At 36.5% G+C, this 24,531-nt stretch overlaps 1 protein-coding gene across 3 annotated transcripts in view; it reads left to right on the top strand.

Annotated features, from left to right (window-relative positions):
• Positions 1-24,531, top strand: part of pde4d (phosphodiesterase 4D, cAMP-specific) — a 287,037-nt gene that overhangs the window by 136,939 nt on the left and 125,567 nt on the right. Inside the window, exon 1 of one of the 3 annotated variants that reach the window (XM_038281465.1) lies at positions 14,923-15,904. The exons of the other annotated variants lie outside the window; for them this stretch is intronic. Coding sequence (XP_038137393.1) covers positions 15,642-15,904 — 263 coding nt within the window. The 5' untranslated portion in view covers positions 14,923-15,641. Of the gene's footprint in view, positions 1-14,922; positions 15,905-24,531 lie in introns of those variants that run through there. 3 annotated transcript variants of the gene reach the window in all.

The following is a 24,531-nucleotide window of genomic DNA, read 5'->3' as shown; positions in this document are numbered from 1 at the left end:
TTATGTCTGGTATAGTTTGACAAAACCAAAGTGAAACTTATTTTTGAGGTGTATGTTCTATTTTGACTGGTGTTAAACACAGACGTTTGGAGAAAAACATCCAAACAAAATTCAAACATGGTGGGAGTAGTGTGATGTTCTAGGATTGTTTTACTTCTTACAGACCATGATGACTTGAAGGAGTTGGTGGTCCTCAAGAATTGCTCTCTATGGGAAAGCCCAGAAGAACATCCTGCCCTGAATTTGTAAGCTTAGTTCAAAAGTATTAAATGATGCTTCAAGACAATGGTCTGAAGAAAGGTGAAATGTTTCCATTCCAGGACTTTTGTCAACGGGTTGTTGTAAATGTTGATGGTTGTCTTGCACCAGATATAGAGAAGCCTTTGACCACTGACACTTCTCTGTTAGCAGTCTTCTCAAGAGGGTCTTCTTACTGTTAGTATTTTTCTTCATTTTATGGAGAATTCAACCTTAAGACATTTTCTCCAGAGGTCCTAGAGGAGTTCCTTCAACATAGCCAGCCTTGGCTATTCCGTAAATAATTTGCTCCAAAGCTTTTATCCTAGAAGATGATGGAAGAAGAGATCACCCTCTCCACAACAGGCTTAGAAAAGATATCCAACATCTTCCTGTAAACACTGAAAAACCTAAGATTTCTTAAGCAGTACAGTCTGCTCTGTCCCTTTTTTGTAGACAACTTCAGATGTGTCTGCAGTCCAGTTTGTTGTCCAGGTAATCAATGAGGTATTTATCCTCCTCCACTGCTCCACTTTTCTCCCATTAAGTTAATAGTATTCAACTTCCCATTTCTTATGAAATCTACACTCATCTCACTTGTTTTATTTACATTCACAATTACAGGGTTGTTTCCAGACCATTTCAATTAGGGGTTCACCAACTCCCTATATTTAGCTTCTTGTTCATCTCTGATGCACCCAATGACTACAGAGTTAGAGTAAAAAGGAATGGTGAGAGTACCATCCCCTGTACTGCTCACTACCTGGTTAAGACATTTGGAATTACATTTGAAATGTTGAAAATTAACCTTTCTATACAGTTTACAACATTATTTGAGGTTATTACTACTACTATTTTGTCTCACAGCAGCCAATTCAGAACTTGTAATAAACCTGCTAAATAAAATACAACTGATACATTAACTTGCCAACATGAGAGAGGCAGGAGTGTCACTAACATCATCCTCTGCTCAAATAGTCAGCTTTCACAATACCTCCACCACAGGAGACACAAAGAAAACATAATAGAAAAATCCAATATGGCCATTCTTGAGTTTTTATTCATCCTAGGTATGTCTCCAGGGGGGCTGTGTTCAGTCTGATAATTTTTTGATATGACTGCAGACAGTTTTTGCTCGAGGACTGCTGAAGGGCAGTGGCTGCTATTTGTAAAGAGGTATCTGAATCTAAAAAAAAAAAGGCTCAAAGGTGTGCTAACTAATTGATCAACATTTTGATTTTAATCAGACAAAGCTAATTAAATGAGAAATATTGATTCTTTTACAAGTCTGAAGAGAACAGCACTAATAATTTAGGTGCTTGTCCCTGGTCTTAAATAATGCATATTGAAACAAATGCAGTATATTTTTACCTCCTGTAAATTATCTGGGAAAGAATCTACTCAGAAGTATATGCATATATATTTTTGGATATAACCTACTTGAATAGTTTTGATGAAAGTTTGACAAACAGAGCATCGTCTGTGTGAATTGCTAATGAGACAGCATCCTTTATAGAGTATTTTTCCCTGTAAGCAAAGAACAGCTGCAGTAGGGATGGCATCCTTAATGTACAGTGCCTTGCAAAAGTATTCAACGCCTTTGAACTTTTCCACCTTTTGCTCCATTTCAAGCTTCAAACATAAAAATATTAATTTTTATTTTCTTTTTTTTTTAAGAATAAATTTATTGTTAAAGATTTGTGATTTATTTTTTATGTATTTAACATATCTTGGAATGATGATTAGTGACATTTAAAGCATAAATGTCTTTAACGTAATATTTTTCACAGGATTTTGCCAAAAAGCACGTAAATGCTGCAGAGAATGTGTTCACCAAGTAGTTGGAGTTACAACAGTACATGAATGCTACATGGAAGGGGACATCTCTCCAGCACTGCTTCAAGCTGTCAATCGCGTTTCCCAGCCCCATCTGAATGTAAAAAAAATAATAATCCTGAAACTGAAAAAGGAATTTGAAACAAAACTGAAAGAAATGGATTTGAATCTAAAAATATTAGATTTAAAATTGCAATAAAGAAAAGAAAAAGTGTAAGAAAAATACTGCACTGAATTTAGATTCAATTCCTATAATTTTATTTTTGCTTTTTTTTAGTTTCTCACATTATAAGGTAAAAATTTGACATTAAATATCAAATTAGATTTGATAGGTTTCAACTTTAATTTTTTCAGTTTCAACTAAGGTTTAGAAGTTTAGAAATATTTGACCCCTTTCTGACTCCATACACCACCTTATCTCTTACTACAATATAAAGGACCATAATATAATCATCCTTTCTTCTCACATCACCAAAGCTTTGATCCTCAATTCCCTTTCCACCCCTCATCAACTTGTCACTCAATATAGAGACCATTTGCAACGCTTTTTTAACTGTTTAGCTTCAGTAAAAACCTGTTGTGTTAACTTTTTCTATATTGCTCCATTGCTATATCCATTAACTCAAGTCCTTGAAGGCAGATGGACGACAACTTGTGAGAAAACCTGCTTTACAATTCACAGGGACATGTACGGGGTTCATATAGCACAGTACAAAGATTTTATTACTAAAACTAAATCATTTTACTATTCTGGTTTGATCTGTTCGATTGAAGGTAATTCTAAAACTGTGTTTTTACTGCTTAAAATATTCTTCAACCTCAGGACTGTTTTTCTTCAAATCTGTTTACAACAGAAACCTGTATTTGTATGATGCAGTTCTTTGTTCAAAAAAATTCATTTGGTCCACGAGTATATCTCATTTGTTCCCTGCTTCCGCATTGTTGATTACTTTCCTTTTTTGCTAGGCAAGTTCCACATGTCAACTTCCAAATCCTTCAGACATTTCAAAACCTAAATTCCAACCTTCCCTGTAAGCAAACTATGCATATATCTTATACCTACAGCTCTGGTTAAATCCATCTCTCCTCCCTTTTATACAGCCATCATACACTAATCACTTACCACTGGAGCCGTTCCCATCCTATTAAAGACTGCAGTTATTATCCCTGTAGTGAAAAAATATGGATCAGATCCGTACAATTAAAATAACCTTAGACCCATCTCCAAGCTACCATCTGAAAAACAGTTTATATTCAACTTCATTCTCATTTAATCCACAATAAACTCTATAAACAATTGCAGTTGTTTCCCTTCCCATCACAACACTGAAACTACTCTTATAAAAATCGCACAAGACCTCCTGATGGCAGCTGACTGATTTACTCTCCATACTGCGACCTTTTACACCATCTCCAATACTATTCTCCTAAACAGATTATCTTTGATTGGCATCTCTCATACCTCCTTAGACTGGTTTTATTCCTACATTAGTGGTATCAATCAGTCTGTCCAACTCATACATTCAGATCCTGTCCCTTCCCTGTGACTTCTGGTGTACCTCAGGGCTCCGTCCTTAGTCCTCTGCTCTTTATAATTTATCTTCTTCCCCTTGGCAATATTTTAGGGAAGTTTAACATTAACTTTTATTACTATCCGTACGGCACCCAGCTCTAACTACTGTATCTAGCAGTCTGTCTGAAATACTACCAGTTTCCTAAAGTTAAACTCGGTCTGCATATTTCCACCTTCCCTCTTCGCTCACTGCATATTGTTGGTTTCCGTATTGATTCTTGCAACTCCCTTCTGTCTGGTCTCCCACCGAAAAAATGTTCATAAGCTCCAACTAGTCCAGAACTCAGCTGCTCAGATCATTACAGGAAAATGTCATTATATCGCATTTCCCATGTTTTACAGAAATTTTTTTGACCCCTGGTCAAAATCATAATTCAATTCAAAATTATTCCTTTTATATTCACTGTAATTTACAATCTCACCCCACCTTACTAATCAGATCTCCTTCATGTCCTCTCATCCCTCAGATCTTCCTCCTCAACTCATCCCTCTGTTTCCTTATTCTGCCTCAGCACCTTTGGGAGCAGAGCTTTCACTCACTCTGCCCAAAAACTCTGAACTTCCCTCCCATCACACATCAGTAATATTGACACTCTACATCTGTTTAAATCCAAACTCAATACACACCTTTTTCAAGCCTACATATTCTTTGTGATTTTAAACTTTTATCGATGATGCTTTACGTATCATTGTTGTTTTTAACCTCATTTGTAAAGTGACCTTGAGTGTTTTGAAAGGCGCTAAATTTTTTTTAATTATCATTCACCACATTAAGTAGTTCTATGCTATTTCCCGCATTTTAATTGTCCATAATAAGTGCAGAAGCTCAAGCTCTGTTTACACTTAGAGTACTTTCATCTCTCCAGGAAACACTTTGTTAAACACCCTGAGCTATTTCTGACACCACCCTGGTCTTCATGTATTTTCTCCAACCCTCTCAACCCTCTTTGTCCCTGTGGTCATTTGTATTCATTCACTTTCATTTGCTGTCACCCCCACATCATTTGCAGTATCCTCGCTGCTCCCCTCACGCTTGGCAAGCTGTTCTGCTACTTTTCTGGCCTCACTTCTCCCGCCCTGCCCATTTCCTCTCATCATGGCTGGCTGGTTCCTCACAGCACAGTGTCACTCACTAAATAACAACTCTAACTGTCCTCCAAAACAAGCATGCCAGAACCTGCAACACTATTTAGCAGACAGAGAGGATGTTACAGTGGATTCAGTGGATCAGTCCCTGTTGAGCTTTTTATTGCTTCTTTTTCCCCTGGCAATAAACCCCAAAGATTTCCACAGGATTTTAGCTTAATAGGCCATTATTCAGCCTTGATGAACATTGATTTTGAGTGGGCATGTTGTACATTAGCATTATTGCTCCTTTTTTCCAAGTGCTTCTTTACAGATTTGATTCATTAGAGATACTGTTTGACATTTACACTCAAAAATACAGTTCCAGAAATCAGAGCAATTATTTTAGAATGTATCACATTTGATATTACCAATACTGCTTGATTGCTATTTTGGTCGACAGGAATCTATTCATCGATCTGCCAAAATGCATGTTTTTTTTTTAGCCTGCAGGGAGGAAGGGTGTGACCTTTTACCATCAACTGATTGGGGACCAGGCCACTGTTTCGTTTAAGGAATTGCTACTGCTGTTCAAGCTTGCAAATCATCCTGGAAACATTGTCAGTAAGCCTTAGGTACTAACTGCCTAGTAGAACAGCTAATTGTAAAATGTATGCAGAACATGTGATATATACGGTATATAAAGCAAGTGTTAGATATAAGATAAAGATAAATTAATAGATGAGATAGGAGCCAACAAAACACCCTTTGGTCGTGGAGTTTTGGAACTAATAAGAAACAATCATGTTGTTTACCAAAATAAATGTAAAGGCTGAGGGGAAATCGTTTTGCTTTCAGGTGACATTTTGTGCTGTTGTTCCTAAGATGGTACTTGTGATACACTGTTATTTTATTTTCTGCAAGGCTGCTGTTTGCAGCACATCATAGAAATGTAAGCTGTTTTCAGCCTCTTGGGGAATGTGGAAATTTTGAGATCATTATTTCGTGTATGAAGCCCTTAGGAAGTGCTGATAAATAACATTTTACGCATGGTTTGTTGTCTCTAGAACACCCCCTTCCAGCCTCAAAAATAAAAATGATTCTGTATTTGCAGTGATACATTCTTAAATTAAACCCTCTCACAAGTATAGACATTTTGAATAACCTCCGAAATAAAAGGAAACACTAGCACTGCTTGATAATGGGAAATAATAAATTGCCATTTTAATGCAGTAGCATCTAGGATTCGCTGTTTGATGTAGTTGTTGTCGTTGGTTTACAAAGGTCTAAATAGGGCAGAATCTGCACATCGTGCACAAGGGCTTAAACATCCATATAAATGTCAATTTTAGCAGAAGGGGGACAGCTTGCCTCTACATGGATGGAAAGTTTTGCTGTCAACATCTTACAGATAATTTTTGAACAGCTGCTGCCATCTGTTGGTCAAAGTTAGAAGTTAAACCAAGACATTTCTGATGTATTATTTTCACTTTTTATAAAGATGGGATTGCAAAGTTGAATAAAATCCATGCTTACTATCATGTTACAACCATAATGTTGAAATCATATTTCAACATTATGCTCTTCAGTGTTACCACAGCCGGCTGATTAAACAAACCAAACCTCATCTTTCAGTAAATTCACTAGCCTTCATGCCTTGAAAAAGATTAATAAAGAAAGAAGTAACAAATATAGAGGAGAAGAAAAAATGAGAAATTCAAGACTGTATAAAAAATATAAATGTGTAAATTAAGACATAGAAGTTTGATTTGCAATTTAACATTTGCTATGAATCCATTGTTGTTCTTGAGCATCAAATTTAGTTGCTCTTTGTTCAAAAATTCAAAAAATATCTTAGTTGAAATTCAATGATTATTTTTCTAATTTCCTTTTTTTCTCCAGTATTAGACAAAACCTTTCTGTATGCTTTGAAAATCATTTCCCTTTTGTATCCTTAGTCCTTTTTCCAAGTAGTTTTCTTTCACTCAGCAACCCTGTGCTCTTTTCATTGTATTGTGCCAGAAGAGGATCATCAAGGTCTCAGTTTCCTCTTCAGGGACCTTTTTCAATAAGAAATCTTTCTCACCTCTTCCATGTGGTGTTTTATCTCCTGCTGGGTGGTAGAAAACATTGCTGTATTGAATCCTGATCACTCAGAACCTAAAGTAGACACATTTTCCAGGAAATGGGTGATAAACACATTAGTATGATTTATTAAACTTCGAATTTTTAGATCAGCTTGACTGAAGAAATGCAAACTAAATAATAACTTACCTTTAAAATAAGAATAGTTTTGAAGGTTTGTGGAATGAAATGGGTAAAACAAAACTGAGACTTTACAGCATAATTTTCTTTAGAAGAAAATATATGTTTCAAGTGGCGTAATGATAAAAAGCTACTTGAAGTTTTATTAGCCCCCCAATTATTACTACAATCTGTATTATCTTTTTTAAATTCAAAATTTGTGCAAAATTTTAGTTGTAACAACTCAAATTTCTTAAAATTCTCCAAACTTTCTTTTTTTCTAATCTGTGGCAGATTCAATATAACTTACATCTGTATATATATTTATAGTATATATATGTAATTATCCTTTTTTTTTTTTTTCATTTTAACTGTTTTGGATTTCTGTTTTTAGGACATGTAATTACTTCCCCTGTTTTGCTGAAGCTGCACTGTAGCACACTTGTTCTCACTGATGCCTTGCTATTGGAAGCTCCTGGGGTTGTATCCCAGCTGGAATCTTGCTCCTCTCATACCAGTGATCCCCCAGGGTAAGCAACCAGCAATCCCGCCTGGACTGCTGGAAGGCTGCTGCATCATAAATCCACAATCAATGTTTTTCTGATGATGTTCAGATCTATTTCCCCAGAAAAATAAACCAGTGACACAGGATGGATGGATGTAGGGATAGATAGACAGAGAGGGATATTTTAAGGACATTTTAATTAATATTAAAGATGTCAGTGTTCCTAAAAATCTTTTTTTCCTGTTTAAAAGTTGGCTTAAAGGTGGTCAAGAATATTTACGTAAATAAGTTGTTTGCTGTGTAGATTTAGTAAAAGAAACACTTTAAAAAGTTGAAAACTTAATTGATTCATTATGGGATATTTTTGTATGTTCACTTTTCAGAGAGCCTGAGGTTGCAAGTAATTTCTTACTTTTAAAACATTAGAAATGCCCACAATAATACCTCGATTTAAAAAAAAACAAAAACATTTTTATTAGTTAAATTGAATGGATTTATGACATGTTGGAAGTGTTCCTGAGTGGTGTGACAACTTTCCAGGGATGGAGCCAGTTACAATCATTGACTTTAAAAAAAAATATATATATATATACGGTATATATATATATATATATATATATATATATATATATATATATATATATATATATATATATATATATATATTTATGTGAAAATCTGACCATGTCATCATATTTAAATAGTATGGGCAATTAACAGATATAAGTTTGACAAATAAATGAATCCTTCTCTTGTGTTCTAGGTTGAAACTCAAATAGTTCCAGCTATTAACGTGGGTACACATGATAGATATGTACAAGAAAAAGTTGAAAAAAAAAAAGGTGACCACATGGCTGCTGAGAACACTGAACCGCAGCATAAAGGCACAACCCAAGACAAAAATGGGCAGCATCAAAGTTCTGTGGTCAGGTTTGCATAGTTCTGTGAGGATGAGGAAACCTGTAGCTGGGAGACTTAGCAAGGTAAGTAAAAGTGAGTTGTGGTGAGCCCAGTCTGCTCCTGATATCAGAGGAAAATCCACTTGTGACTCAAACTTTGGTCTGCCTGTTGATTGTTCAAACTATTATTTGAAGCCATGCCATATAGTACATTTTTCCTCAGTCCACAACATTTTCCTAAAGGAAGAACCCAAGGATTTGAAGTATTTCTTAACGCTGTGGAAAATAGTAGTTTCTTCCTTCATCATGATCTTTAGTTCATAGAGTCTCTGTCAGATTCAAGTCAGGACTGAAGATTTTATGGCTCTAAAATACGATATTTATCATTTTAAAGGTAAATTTTTAATCTTGTACATAATTATTAATGGTTAAAATTTGTTTTGAAGTTTTATATATTTTTAGTGTCTTTGGTTTGGCCTTTATTTGTGTTGCTGTAATCCTTGTTAAAAAAAAAAAAAAACTCATACATTGTGCAGTAAACCTAAAAATTACTCAAGAAAAATGAACTACTGTACGTCAAGCTGAAACTAAATACTGTACACCATCCTATCTTCTTATACATGAAGTTCTTAAAGATGTCCACCTGAGGGAGACAGAGCTGCATCAGGACATTTGATATTTAATGTCTGTAATTGATTTTAAGGCCTGCAGTAACCCGCAGTCATACTCACCTGTTAAGTGATACTTGTTAAAATTCAATTTCCAGTGATTCATATCCTCAATGTGGTATTAAAGTGTGATTCACTTTGTTCCTTTTCATCAGCCTCACCCTTCATATGTCTATGCAATGTAAGTAGTAACTATAGCAACAGTATATGTAGTAAATCTTAGTCATCCTTGACAGCCCTTATGATCGAACCCTGCCAGTGTTGAACCAGGCTTCAGGCTGTGCTCACTGAGGTGATGGCAAGCTGTGTTCTGCCTAAGAGAGCGGCCCAATCTGTTGGGATTAAACAATTTTGCACAAAGCTTGTGGAATAAATCCATAAAGGTTTCATGTAATATTTGATTAGACACTGGCACTGCCAGGGTTTTTGTTTAGCTTGCAAAACAAATACCTGAGTGGTGTTTGGAAAGTTAGATGATCTGCTTTTCTAATGAGTATAACTATTATAGAACAATACATTTTTCTGTCATTTAACATATATAATAACACAGCTAGGGGAAGTAATCTTTGTTTTTCAATCCAAAGCACCAAAAGGTCTCTTCTTCTATATTTCCATTGTGCAGCTATGTTGTATAGTGATCTACTTCACTTTTTTTCTGCAGATTGGCTTTTCTCTTCTTTTGTTCTTCCAGCCTTCAGTTCTTGACTAATCCACTTGGCCGTCTCCATTTATGTTGCCCTTGGTAACCAGGGGGAAATGTTCATGGACGTCATGCTCAGCAACAAGCGGTAGTTATGAGAAATGTTTGATAAAGCAAAGGAGAAGGAGAGTAAACTGAACAGGAAGCAGAGGAAATATAGAAGTGTGGACAGGAAGTGAAAGAAAACAGTATAATGTCTAAAAATGGCCCTATAACAGGAGAATTTAATGACTATGAAAGACAGGTGATAATTTTGGCAGCAACATCAATGTTTTAATGTAGCATTTTGGTGCGATTATGCCGACAAACAAATTGGCTAAAAAAGAAGATCCATCCATCTGTTATAAAATTCCATTATACAAACTACTGTATGACTCTATGATCAGTTGTTTTTTTTTTGGGTTTACAACTGGTGAAGGCTGTGTCTAGCATATTTCTGTGTAGCTTATCCAAGTGACAGTTGTATGAAAGATGATTGCCAACAGTGACTCACTCTTTATGCAGATTAGAGACTCACATGAATCTCTCTTTGCAGGTTCTCCTTTGATGTTCTCCTTTAGTGACACTGAGGGTCTTGTCATACTCACCTTTCTCAGCCATTAACAAGAATCACAATCAGTCCACCTGTTTTATCATGCTGTAGAATCACAAATATAGCTTTAAGGTAAACTCCAACAGGATTTCCACATTATGCCCAGTGTTTACAAATGCTGCTTTAACAATGAGAAACACCCCCTTGGATCAAATATAACTATAGTTATCCAGTAGTAATAATAGATCAATGTATAGACTTTAGGCCATTCTTGTGTAAAACAAAGATGAATACACCAGTATCACCACAGGCCCACTGTTAAGTATGGTGGAGGATCTTTAATTTCTTGGGTCTGTTTGACACTAATAAAATATGTATAAAAATTTAAATGTAATGCTTCATCAGGGTAATGATAAATGTATAAAAAAAATCAGCACTAAAATATACCACTTAGATATTATGTCAGCCTTTGTCCTCAGACTTTAATTCTTGACTGCCTGTAGGTGGAGCTGAAGAGAGGAGAGCGCAGTGAGACAATCCTGTACTTTGGATAGGCTCTGTCTTTTTAAATTAAATCCTAAATCGAATGGAACAGAATAGCAGTGCAAGCAAATGCAGCTGCAATGGCTTTGCTAACCTGTTTCTTTTATTTTTTTAATGAACAGCAGGGAATCCATTATTGTTCTTCGTGCACATGCAAAATGACCAATAAAGACTTGTAAAATTAAACTAAATAAATATGACACTAGCTACTAAGTAGTGTTGTAATTTTAAAATGGATTTGGAAATACCAATAATTCTGTGATCAAGGATTTTCTGTTCTTGGAATTAAATTAATTAAATTTAAAGACTTTTTTTTTTAATGTCCTATGTAGCTGTATTAACATTATGTTTTCCAGGAAGCAGCAAGGATGGAGGCATCTTTAATTTCAAAGGTCTCTACAATATTGCCAGTATATCTCATTGCATTCTATACTGCGTTATAAAATAATTGTTTTTTGTAGTTAGTTAACTCCAAAGTGTTTTGCTGGATCAGTTTGGTTTTCATTTCAGATATTATTTGAATTTGTTGCAGGATAATCTACTTAAGTTTGACTCAATATTATGTAACAGCACATTTAACTGGCATGTAGTTGCGGGCAGTGGGCTCCCAGACTGAATATTGTCATATTTTTTCCAGTTGGCTTCTTTTCCCTTTGCATTTCACACATTCTTGCTGTGATATTATGTAAACACAAGTGACAACCAATAAACGTTAGTAAGATACAGTTAAAAATGCAACTCTTGATGTTTGTTTGCATGTTTACTTCTAATGGAAAATATATCTTAGTTAAAACATCATGTGGTGTGTGTTCCTCTCTTTGATATAGCCTCTAAATATGCTGTTTGTTTAATTTCACAAATATCTTAAGACTCTACTCCCTCATTATTTATTGATAAAACAGTACGGTAAGCTAAAAAACAGGCTTGGAGATGTTACACCCAGAATAAGGATTTGTTGGATATTGGTGGGTGCCACTTTTAATATTACAGACTCTTACTTGTGCATCAAAGTTGTAAATCAGGCAGGAACATCTCCCCATGCCTTAAACATGAGCTGGTTTTACATATTAGGAGCTGTCCTCCAAAAAGTCACTGAGCCTGGACACATTCCTTGACTCCCCAGTTTGTGGGGTAAAACAGGAGGAGGGGAAGTGCCTCGGAAGCTCATTTCCCACTGACATCAGCTGAACCACTTAATGCTTTCGGATGTGATTATTTGAACACTCCGAGCTACATTTGTGAACACAAACATAAGTAAATTACAGTGCATTAACATTATTATGAGCATGTAAACATCAGAGCTGATGGCATAGAGGTCATTTCATATCACCACTGTGCTGTGAGGGAAAGGAGTGCATTAGTCTTGTTTCCATAAAGCTTAGGAATGCAAATGGTATGTGGAGAGATGATGTGTTATGTTTTGAAATCGGTATTTTCAGTTCTTCCTGAAATGCTATCATTGGGGAGTTTCTCTTTCTCATCAAGCAAAAGGATGACCTAAAAAAGACATATAGCTGCTATTTAATGCAATTGGAAAGAATAGTGAAACATCGCCCTTCAGGTTGCGTTTCAAAAGTAATTTAATAGATAAAAAAAGACTTAAATTATTGAAAAAAATGTCTCTTCTGTATTTTTCTATTTAAATTGTACAAAAAGATCCAAAAGGATATTTGGAGAATAAAGGTATTATATTATTTGTTACGTAATAATAATCACAGCATTCTGTTATTTTTTTTTGTTGTATGCAATGATAATATTATTAAATATATTGTATATAATACCAAAGTAACATTCTCACAAAGGTTCTCATTCATAAAACAAAAATCTGTTTAATCAACTTTTCGGCTTGCTTGTTCATCATAATTCTTTCCAAATACTCATGTCTTCCCTTCAATATTTTATTGTGGAGTGGAACTTGCGCAGTTTGGTTGCTGTTCTTGTTCCACTGGCTCTGCGTCACTGAGAAAACCCCTCTCAACATTTACATTGTGTGTGGGAAGTGCAAAGACAAACTGCAATCTTCAGTCATCCTGAGTTGTATTGGTTTTGGGCTTTGGTCCATGTCTCAGGGAACCTGACCATTTTCCTGAGTTTACGAATGAACTAAGTCAACATGCACTGCTTCTTTGTATATTTCTAGGTCAATTACACCTACAGGATCTATGGTACAATACCCTTTCCATACACAGAAAAACATAGGTCAGCTTTGTACACAGTGTGCTCCTCTCCCCAGTTTTTCTGACTGGGATGGTATGAGGAAGTTTTTTTTAGGTTATCTTTAAGGTATTAGTTGCCTGTTGACATGTTGTAAACATCAGCAGTGACGCTGCTGATGCTGGGCTGCTGTTCTGCCTGAGAGCAGAGAAGAACTACCAGCACAGCAGAAGGTCAGCAATGACATCACACCAAAAAAGGGCTTTCATATTCGATGAATCGCACCAGTCAACAATTATATGCTCTATGCGCATGTAAAAAACGAGGAAAACTGGACAGTTTCATTAATTTTTAATTTTACTCTCAGACAGAATATGAAAAATTGTAGCTCACTTGCAAATAGTATTATGTTAAAGCAAACCTCAATAAATAAAGTGCACTTTTAGTCTGAAACAATTACAAAATTAAAGGACTTTCCTGGTGTGATTAGAATTAAACCATGTTTTTTTCACAACATTGTTATTCAGTGTCTCCACATCGCAGCCACTGAAAATCATTGTTTGACATTAAAGGCAGTTCAAGCAGTGACTTTCTGCTTCAGTTTTGTACAAAATGATACTGGAGTGACAACTGTGATTTCATATATATATTGTGCAGCTCAGCTTGAAAAAAAATAATTTATGTTGGTTAAAATAAGAAATAAAAAATAAACAAAAAATGTTTGGTCACTGAAAGAACAAGGCTGTAGTTAGGCTGTAATTACTTTAAGCACTAAAAGATGTAAGATCATTATTCAAAGCATTTCTTCCTTTTCTGTAGTTTACAGAAAGTTGACATTTTTAAGTATCTTGAGAATATTATACTTGTGATTGGCGCAGTTGGAGTGATGAATATAGCTAATTAAATGACCTCAAGATTGTATGATTTTGAAATTTTTTGAAACAAATTGAAATTTAAAAGAGTAAAAAGAGCAAATAAGCCATGATATATTCAGCCTTCCTGTTATCTGCTTTATGTCCTACTCTCTTCTTTTATCTTGGACCTATATGAGCTGCAAGCATGTCTCAACATGTAAAGCAGGCTCCTTAATAGCTTATTGCATCTCTGTTCTTTGTCTTTCCTGTAGTAAGCCAACTACTACTCCAAAGACTTTAGTCACTATAACCTGGTAGAGTTTGGTTTAATATATTCTCTGATCAGGAGCATGTAGGATTTGTGAGTTTTCAACGTTTACTGTTTACTGTCTGTTTCTCTGATTTGTTTTCCCACAAGGTAATCTTTTAAATTCAAGTCCCCTCAGTGACGATTGGGAAATCAATTCAAAGGGGAAAAAAAAGGTGGAAATAATGTTTTGACGGGTGCTATTTGACTTAGACTGGACTTGGACAAACTTTATTGTAATTTTTTTATACAGGGTGTATGCAAAATGATGTGATTGTGGAGTTTATAAGATTTAGATGATGAGAACCTTGAAAATGCTTTCAGACACAATAAAAGCATCTCAAAACACCCTGAAAGGGAGCGACAGAAGTGATGGTTCGATGCCACTTTACCTCTGGTAGGGATTTTGCATATGTTCTTGTTTTCTGCACTGTGTGCAAATTTATATTCAAATGAAATGCTCATTTGTTCACATACAGGAAGTAATTTCCCAACAAAAGGAATCATTCCACCAACTGAGTCTAAATGTAACAACTTTACTTAACTGCACTCAGTTTGAAAAAATGCTTATAAAGATGAATCTACCTCATACATATATGTATACAATCTTTTCTGCAGACTGTCGCTCATGCGCACCATCTCTCCCTCCCTCCATATTCCTGCCGGCTTCCCCTCTCTCTGCGTACTCACACACTGTCGCTCTCTTTTCCTCACTCCCTCTCTCTCTCAAACACTCACACATGCTCACGCTCTGCTCAGCTCTAAAGGAGCAGTAGCTTATAAGCTGGCTGCAGTCAGTAGTCATTCTCTTATGGTAGCGAGAGAAGGGAGGGAAAGAGAATTTGCTTGACTGAGGGAACCAGAGCTCTGCTGACCTAACTGGACTTGTCCATATTTCTCTCTGCTTTTTTTAAATTTTATTTCCTTTTTCTTTTTTTTCTTTTTTCTGGCTAACCCACATGTGCCCCTATAGAATTTTACCATGCAGCTCTGGGATCAAATAGACTGAATTAGCAAAGTTGAACTCATCCTGGGATTTCTGCTCCTGGATTGGGAGGAGTTCTTCTGCATGTTTGGAGGATAGAGGGCTGGAATGGAATTCCCATCTACTTTGCATCCTTTGGTGTTTTTTCCTCCTGCCTTCGTCTTCTCTCTTACACTTTTACTGCAGACATCCAGTGTTGTGCAGACAAAGGCAGCTTGCTGCTGTGCCTTTTTTTTGTTCATGGAGAATAAGGGTGGACAGGGAGGTCCTCATCTCTTTTAATTCATCTAGTTTTGCGAAAGGAAGATGCCAGTCTGAGAAATTACCTGCAGATTTGCTTTTTTTTTTTTTTTACCTCATCAGAGTGTAAACTTGGACTTTTGGATTACTGCTATTTTCAGATTTGCCACAGATCTTCTTCGTAGAAAGTGCTACCTGTAGCACTGAATTTACCTTATCTTTGACATTTTTCTCAACCATACTCACATCTAATCCACATTGCTTCTGGTGGAGGCCGTGGTGGTGAAGCCGGGGTAGGCATGGCGCAGCAGGGAGGCACAGGGGTGGCCCACCAGGACACCCTGGCAGTGCCCCCTATGCCCAAACACTCCGGCCTGAATGAAGACCTGGTGAAGATCCTACGGGAGAATCTGCTGCAACCAGAGAGGCCGCGGGGACACCGGCGCTCACCGTCCTCCATCTCCCCGCGCCTCTCTCCCCGCAACTCGCCAAGACTGCTGCGACGCATGTTGCTCAACAACAACATTCACAAGCAGAGGCGCTTCACTGTCGCACATACATGGTGAGGGTTATATGTCCAGCACTGTGTTCGCATACAGAGCGCTTTTAATCTCAGGGGTTTCCTTTTGGCCATAACAGGTTTTAGCTGCACACAGTGCAAACCTGCAAGCTTGAACTTTGTTTGTTTAATGTTCTGTCATAGGGAAGTTGCAGTGCAGTAACCCCATGAGTCATTAAACTTTGTTTGCTGTATAACTTGAACCCTGGGAGAAACGGAAGACGCATGTGTTAGCAAATACCCCTTCTAAATTCCCTTTTGTGAAATCACCTTGGAAACCCTCTTCTCGCCTTTAGATAATGAGTTTCTGCTTGGCTCTTTCTCACTTTGCAGCTTCGTTTCTGTTCCAGTGTCTCTCCCTCTCTCTCCTCTGTATGGCTATTAGCCATTCTTACTCTTCTTTCCTTATTATCATCTATCCCTGTTCCCCATGCCTTTACTTTATCTGCAGTTATGGTCTTGTAAAAAAATAAAAATAATAAAATTGGCAATAATGTAAAAAATCTAACCTATTATGTCAAGTATAGAAGCCCACTTGCTTTGGTTTTCTTTCCACACCTCACTTGCCTGCATTTTTTGACTATTAATTAATCTTCTATTCCTGTCTGTCGCCCCCACGTCATACCCTTTCTTCGAGTAATATCTTTTCCTTTCTGCACCTTTCCTCTCCTCCCAGCTCTCATTTTCTGCTTCTAACTGATGATATCTCCTCCCTCTTCTCCCCAAGACTTCCCTTTCCATCATCATCCTTGTTCATTTTTCATCACCTTTTCTCCTCAATTTTTACCCCCCCATCATGGCATTCGTTTCACATACATCATCTGTCCCACTTCTGCCCCCAGAAGAAGACCTCTTCATATTGGCATGTGAATCAGGCATTTGCAATTCAAAAAATCCTATCTTTACAAACACATCAGGACCTCAGCTATTCCAGCACAGTTATCAGATGAAAATGTACTGTAATTGGTAATTAGGTCCAAATCACAAATATTGCAGTTTAATAATAAAGGCAATGAACATATCAGTTCATATAGTGCCAGTTCCTAACTCAAAGCACTTTACAAAACAATCAAATTATAAAGACAGACTGGTTAAAGGTTTTCTGTCTAAGTCAATTCATTAACTTGAAGTGGCTTGGGTTTTTTTTGTTTTGTTTTGTTTTCTGGGGCTTTGCAGCATGTAGGAGAGTGTCGTAATGGAAGCTTCCTAAATTTTACACTGTCATTTTTAAACCACAGACCAGATTATTTTATTAGGAGTTGAGGTTACAGCCAAACAGATTTCCATATTTGACTGTGCCTATGCTTAAAGATCCATAGGTTGCTTCTTTCCCAATCATTCCATTGTACTGTAGCTTTGGCTGTATGTTAAGGGTCACTGTCTGCTGGAAGGTTAATCTCCACCTCAGTCCTCCGTCATTTACAGCTTCTAACAGACCTTTGTTCATTATTACCCTGTGTTTAGGTACACCCAACTTCCCATAAACTCATGTTACCAGTCCATGCTGAAAAAAGCTTCCCCAAAGCATGTACCTGCTACTTCTATGTTTCACAGTGTGGATGGCATGACTGGGGTTATGTGTTGTCTTAGATTGCTGCAACTTGTAGAGGCTTTCTATGTTGGTTAAAAAGCTCCATTTTCGTTTTTTTTTTCTGACCTGAACCTGTTTTAAATCATTTTTGTTTCCCCTATATGTTTTGTGAAAAGCTTAAACCAGCATAATTTACCTCTTTCTTAACAATAGTTATCTTCTAGCAAAGGTAAAGAATAACGTAAAAAAAAAAGTTAAATTCAACCCTAAAAGAAAGAAAAAATGAAAAGGAAATTGAATGTCAAATGAAAACATAAGACCACCAGCAAAATATAGATTTTTGCGATTTGATCCTGCGATCTGAATGTTGTTTTTTTTTTTGTCATATGATATTAATAGTATTCATCAGGAAAAGAAAACATTACCTACACCTTCAGCTGTGACTGTGATATTTTACACTAGGCACCAATATAGCAGCGAAAAAATTCTCACAGGAGTAATTTTTTTGGGTTATTGGCCATTTTCATACATGCCAGCCTTCTGTCTGAATACGGATGTATCTTAGTCTCAGTCATTTTTCCTGTTTAGTTATGTTTCCTTATCTTTTTATATTCAATTGCATCCTTATATTTTTTTACTGCATTCAGCTCCAAATTTCTGGGGTATTTGAGGATTTTTATCTTTACTATAAAATAGCTAAAAACATAAAAACTAATAAAAGACCTGATAAATTTATACATAATATGAATATAACTGTAAATACACAAATGATCCACTTCAGAAAAAAAAGGCAGTTAATTGCTCTTTCAAAGATATGTTATTAAAATTTTCCCATTTAGATAATTGCATGCTTAGTTTTATATTAATTATTTACATATATCATCTTGCTAGAATAAAAATTTGAAATCTAAATATTTTTGTGGGATGAATGTTTTTGTTTATCTGTTGGAATTTGAAAGACCGATAGATAACGTTCCATCTGCCATGTTTTCTGAAGTTAACACGTATTTACTTTCCTTCCCTGAATTGAAATCTGTTTAGTTTAACCCTAACTTGATCTTCATAAAGAAATTACCTTTGTCCTTGAAACATAAGGGCCGTTATCCATATGTATATGCAACACATGTCAGTGGTCAGGAGTGGAGATGTACTATAACACCTGCCCGAAGAAACTTGTATTATAATATTTTTCTAATGGTTGTTGCAAAAAGGACAATATATGAGAGAGGGCACAGCAGGATGTGAGTAATAAGAAAGTAAAAAAGAGCACTTAATCAGAGTGTGACGTGGTCATGCCCTTGTGTTGTAGTGACTGAGTGAATGTCACAGAGGAATAAAGTAAGCGTAGGGGGCTTGGAGAAAATGAGCCTGTACATGTGTAAGCCAATGGTAGAAGACAGAAATAATTTGTAATAGAAGAAAGGAAAGAAAAAAAAACATGAGAAGCAGGTGAGTGGTTTGGATGTTGATAACTGCTGTGTAATTTACTCCAATCACATCCTCATTGTTTTAGAGCTGTAGGGAACACAGGTCCACCGTGGTGTAAATTTGGTGACATACAGTACACTGTCCTCAGTGGCTCCGCTCCACACTTCATTAACAAGAAAATCCTTCTCCATGGGCCGATTGGCCTGATGTACAGCTTTATGGGGTAAACGCTCTGAATACCATTCACAAATTGTTTAACAGCTCCTTTGAGAATGCTTTAGAAAAAGCATCTCCAGAGCTAATTGGCTTCTCTGGCCCTAAATATATTCATTGCAGGTAATTGTTAGCATTGACACAATGGAGATGTGTTCATTGAGAATAATGTTAAATGTGATTATGTAAATTCTATTTTCTTTAAGCTTGAGCTACATTGCTTGACGTTTAAGCCGTCATTTCATGGCTGCAAATGTCAAAGTTCTTCATAAATTTTTGTTATAGACGATCATATAAATCAAAAAGATAAACTTGGAGCTAAAGGACATAGATACATGCTGTTTACAGCCACATTTGCAATTGTGGCTGTAATTCTTTGAGGTTGTCTCTCTGCCAGTCTTTTCATATGTAGAGAATTAAATCTTTATTTGTTTTTTTGTTGTTGTTTTACTCTGCGAAAACAGACAGACACATTAAACAGTAAATATCTAGGTACATAAATTATCTACATTTTGTCAAAATCTAGGTCCAGGGCCTTCTAGCAAATACACATACTTTGATCCAAACAATACTCTTGTAGCTCTGTCTTTGAGTCATCGTTCCCTTGGTAGACAAATCTCCCTAGGGTCAAGTTCTCTGCTGTCTCTTACTGCTGCCTTGCTCCTATTTTACTGTAACATAGCACATTGTTCCACGGGTTTTCTTATGGTAAACTGCTGATCTCTGGATTCCCTCCTGAGTTACAATATTATTGGCTTCTTGGCTGCTGCTTTGATTAACGCTCTTCTTGCCTGGCCTGTCATTTGGTGGATGGCCATGTCTTGGCAGCTCTGCTGTTGTGATGTGCTTTTTTCTCTCTCAGATAATGGATTAAATAGGGATTCATAAAATGAATAAATTGATATTGTTTCCTAACCTAACTCTGCTATAACCTTCTGCACAGCTCTGTTGCCTGGTCTTCATGATACTGTTTGTTCAATAATGTTCTCTAACAACCTTCTAAGGCCTTTGTGGCCTTTTAGGCTGTGTGAGTAACTGAAACAAATTATTGTTCTAGATTGGACAGATGATCACCACTTTGGACCAATTTTGATGTATTTACTGTTTTATTAACATTTTACATAGAGAATATTGTGAATATTTTCATTTCCCATAAATCCCATATTATAATAAATCAGGAATCGTTGTTAAATTTCTTATACCCCTTTCCCACTCCCCGAAAAACCTGTTTAAACCTGGGAACAATCCGCTTTTAGTGACGGTGGGAACAGCTCTCTGATGCATTTCTTTCCGGGTGAAATGACTCGGCATGCGACCGGTGTTAAAATCGCCTCAGCTCTGATCGGCATTCAGTGGGAAAACAAAAGCCGGGTTGACCCGCTAGACTATGTGACAATATTGAACGCAACGCATAGATGTCAGCACATTGCGCCAGCCACGTCTGATTTAACAAACTGAAACAACTCCGTTTACATTTGATAAATTTGGCCCAGGACTGGTGAGACAGATTTGGAAAGATAACAGAGCGAAACAATAAAGCTACGCTGACTACGCCCTGGCTTCCTTACATGTTGCTCTCCACTGTTTAATTTCCTTATTTCTGTTGCACAAAGCTAACCCAGCATGATGGTGTCACCAGACACGCAGCTGTGGGGGGGCAGAGGCCACACAGCTTGCCAGCTATGGGTTAGACCCAGCTTTTTTTTTTTTTTTGCCAGTGGGAAGGGAGGCAAATGCCGATTGTTAGTGGGTCTACCCATGTTTGAAAAACTTGCAATAATATGCTATTTTCAGTCGGAAAGAGGCTTTGGTGAATCACAACTGACCAGGGTAGGTCAGTTATCCTAAATATAATTACATTCCTGGCTAAGCTAATAGAAGAAATCAGTTGCAGTAAGCACTTTTTAACCTGGGGAGGGCACCAACAGGTGGCTTTAGACACATTATTGGCATTTCAACTTATATAGCTTTTTCAAAATATTGCAGAGGACATGCCCATGGCACTCTAATATATCCATTTATCCATACCAAAATAGCCCTTGAAATTTTATGCACATTTAAACAAATCTAGTAGATGTGGGGAAAAAAATCATAAAAGAAGCCAAATAATTATTTTAGATTCTGTACTGTTTTCTCTCCCTAAAGTATACTTTTTTTCTTAACCAGATATAAGTCTGCGTTTACATATGCTCTTTCTCCTTCTATATCTTCTTATACATGTTTTCCTTATCCATCCTTTGCATTAAAAAAAAAAAAGACCTAAAATACACTGGAAGCTTTGAGCACTCTCTAAGCTTTTTAGTGGCAGCATACCAAGAAAGCTGAAGCTGAAAAGTCCACTGTTATGTTATTTTTTAACCTTCAAATCACAGTTCCTCACGACTGTTGTTCTATTCTCGCCTCCGGAATAACTCAGATATTATGTTTTCAACTTTCCTCCTCACCGACCCTGAGGTATTTTTAATGTTGTTGCACAACAGTGCCTGATGGTGCATTGCAACATTGCAATGTCTGTTTATGTAAGAGGAAAAGGGGAGATTTCAGCAAAAGGGGGAGAACAGGTGGCTCCAACTCGGCGATTGGAGTGTGTCTGCTATAAGTGGTCCAAGTGGGGAGCTTTAGTTAAAGGCTGGAGGTCAGAAAGAAATAATTGAAAGATTGCAGGATGGATGATACATATGGTAGATAGATGGATAGATGCAGAAATGGTGAGATGATGTGAGATAGGTTGTGTAAAAGAGTGTGGGAGTAGAGGACCTAAAGCTAAATGCGGAAATGCTAATCTAAGCAGAACATTGCTTCACTTTTAACTTGGTTATATCATAGCTTTAGAGTCGTATGTCTGTATTGGTTTCAGTGTTATCTCTTTTTTTTTTTTTACATGTATTAATGCAGCTAATAAACTCCCTACAGTCAATGTAAGTCAAAGTACCTTATTTATGCATGTTAATGTTTTTGTATCCCCAAAGCTCATTCATTCACACACACATTTATATGCCGATGCCGGTAAGCTACATTGCATTTATTAATAGCATGTTTTAGGGTCTGTATAGTCCAGTTCAGGATTATTTATTTTTAAAGTAGTTGGTGATCCCATTATTGTTTGTTGCTTTAAATTTCTATTTTAATGTTAGGCTTCAGCTTTTGGTTGATATGACTCATTAATATAGTGTTTTTTTTTCCATCCCCTTTTTCTTTTATTTTGTAAATATAACTGCCTGCCCTGAGTTACCTTGTTCAGGTTCTTTCCCGTTTTCCTCCACATTGGTTTCACCTGGCCTCTGTGGGTCTTTCTTGCATCTAGAGAGTCTCTGTGATATCTTGTTCTTGGTTTCTGGTCTCATAACTAGGATTCTGAAACCTAAACTTTTTAAGTAAGAGTTTGTGCTCATAAATCTTTTTTTTTTTTTTTTTTTTTGATTTTGTGAAATTTCAGCTGATTTGAATCACAACAGTTGATTTGACAAGAAATTTCTGTTAACAATAGTGTTTCTAACAGCTGCTAAATGTATTATAGCCAAGACTGAGTTGCTAGTTATGCTTTACATAAGTTTACAAATATTTAGACATTCTGTCATCTACTTTTTTAATAATAATCATTTTGACTAGAAGATGATTAGACTAAGTAATGATTTGTCAGTTATTGTTTTTTTTTCTTCAGAGAAACAGGAGACGTCCTGCACCAGGTTGAAATATTGTGCTTCTGTATTTAAATTCGACATATTTATGACAGGTTCAGAGCAAAATGCCCTTCAGCAAAAACAACTGCTGCAGAGTCTCAAATCCTAGATGCTTTTTCTGTGTCCTGTCTTCTTTTCGGCTAATGCAAATAAAATATGTGCCGGTTGAGAAATTCTATTTCTCTTTACCCCGAAGCAAAGATTTGTTCATCAGTGTGTTCACCTGGTACAAATGAAAATCCCATACAGGATTCCACAAGAGTCCACAGCGAGTTGCCAGCCACCACTAACTGGGTTTACAGGTTGAAGAAAACCTATATTGATAGATCATTTCTCATGTATGAATTATTTTATCAGTCCAGGATAATTTTTTTAAAATATATAGGTGATTTCACTTTCCTTGGCTTACTGTAGTACGGGGATGGTGTCTCTGTTATGCGACGTTTTAAGCAGGATTCTCCTTGTTTTTAACATCCAAAGCACTCCTCTCCAGCCGGCGGAGTAGAATGCCTGTGATTTGCATACATATGAGCTTATGTGCTGTGCTGCCTCTGCACTGCTGGTGCAATCTCCACAATACATCTGCACAGTGGAGACTTTTTATTTGCAAAGAGAAAATTCCTCCCAATTAAAGGCCTGCAAATACAGCTGATACAGACTATCAGTGTTTTATCATATAACAGATTAGATAACACTGGGGATGTGATTCAGATTTGTCTTTTTGTTTTGAAGTAATGGTAGAGTCAAAGATGGATGACATGAGCTGGAAAGTGATTATGTAACTGTGTGACAGAATATGTGAAAGAAAGATGGATGAGTAAGGAGGAGGGGGTATTACATTTTGGTCATCAACACAAGATTTGATCATATTAGAGGAAAATGTTATTTTATTTAATTCTAGCTTTTCAGAATTGCTGCTATGGTCCTGTAATTCTACCCTGGGTGGAGTTATGGTATATATATCATAAGTATACATAATTCTTTATTGTTGGGGTTGTGATCACCAAGGGCGTAGGAATATGTTTACAATTGGGGGGGACACATGTCGGAAAGCTGAGATTCGTAAATATTCAACAGAAACATATCTTAAGTACGCTACTTAAAAAAAAGGCTATTTAATCTTTTACTTTATTCCTTTATAAATGTGTTTGCAAAAATAATGCATTTAAAATGTACATAATGCATTTGTTCATAAGATGTGAGCATATCACCAAACAAAATGACTGGAGTCTTTTATTAAGCAAAGGGAGATGTCTTTCAAGGGCTTCAGCCCTTGGCATATTTAGTGTCCGCATACGCACTAGAAAATCAAAACAATTCAGTAGGCCACACAAGTGCAAAGTTTGATATGTTTTATTTTGTCAAACTTGCAATAATGGTCAAAAATGAATTTATATAGGTTGACTGACAGAGGGAGCTGACAGTGTGGTGAAGAATTATGGACAGGGCGCTTTGAAGCATCTGGTTCAAAAACGCATTCTAAATCTTTGGTAGAAATCCATCTATCCTTCCATTTTCTGTTCCTTAGTGGGGTCGGGAGGTGCTGGTGCGGGGTACACTCTAGACAGGTGGCCAGTCTGTCCAGACCTTTGGTAGAAATGGCGTCTTTAATTCCAATTTGCAGTACAGAACAGAGAAAACTACAGAGTTGTCAATGTTGTGTTAATCTGTTTATAGTCTAAAAAGAGGAGCCAGCAGTTTGAGGAAATAAAGGTGCAGAAGTTAATTAGTTGGTTAATTAGTGGTTGCACAACCAATGCGACCGCCACTGCTAAGAA

This window comes from Cyprinodon tularosa, unplaced genomic scaffold, assembly GCF_016077235.1.
Source record: "Cyprinodon tularosa strain WSP-4 unplaced genomic scaffold, ASM1607723v1 ctg171, whole genome shotgun sequence".
In the NCBI taxonomy this organism is placed as follows: Eukaryota; Metazoa; Chordata; class Actinopteri; order Cyprinodontiformes; family Cyprinodontidae; genus Cyprinodon; species Cyprinodon tularosa.
This window is presented reverse-complemented; position numbering and strand designations above follow the sequence as displayed.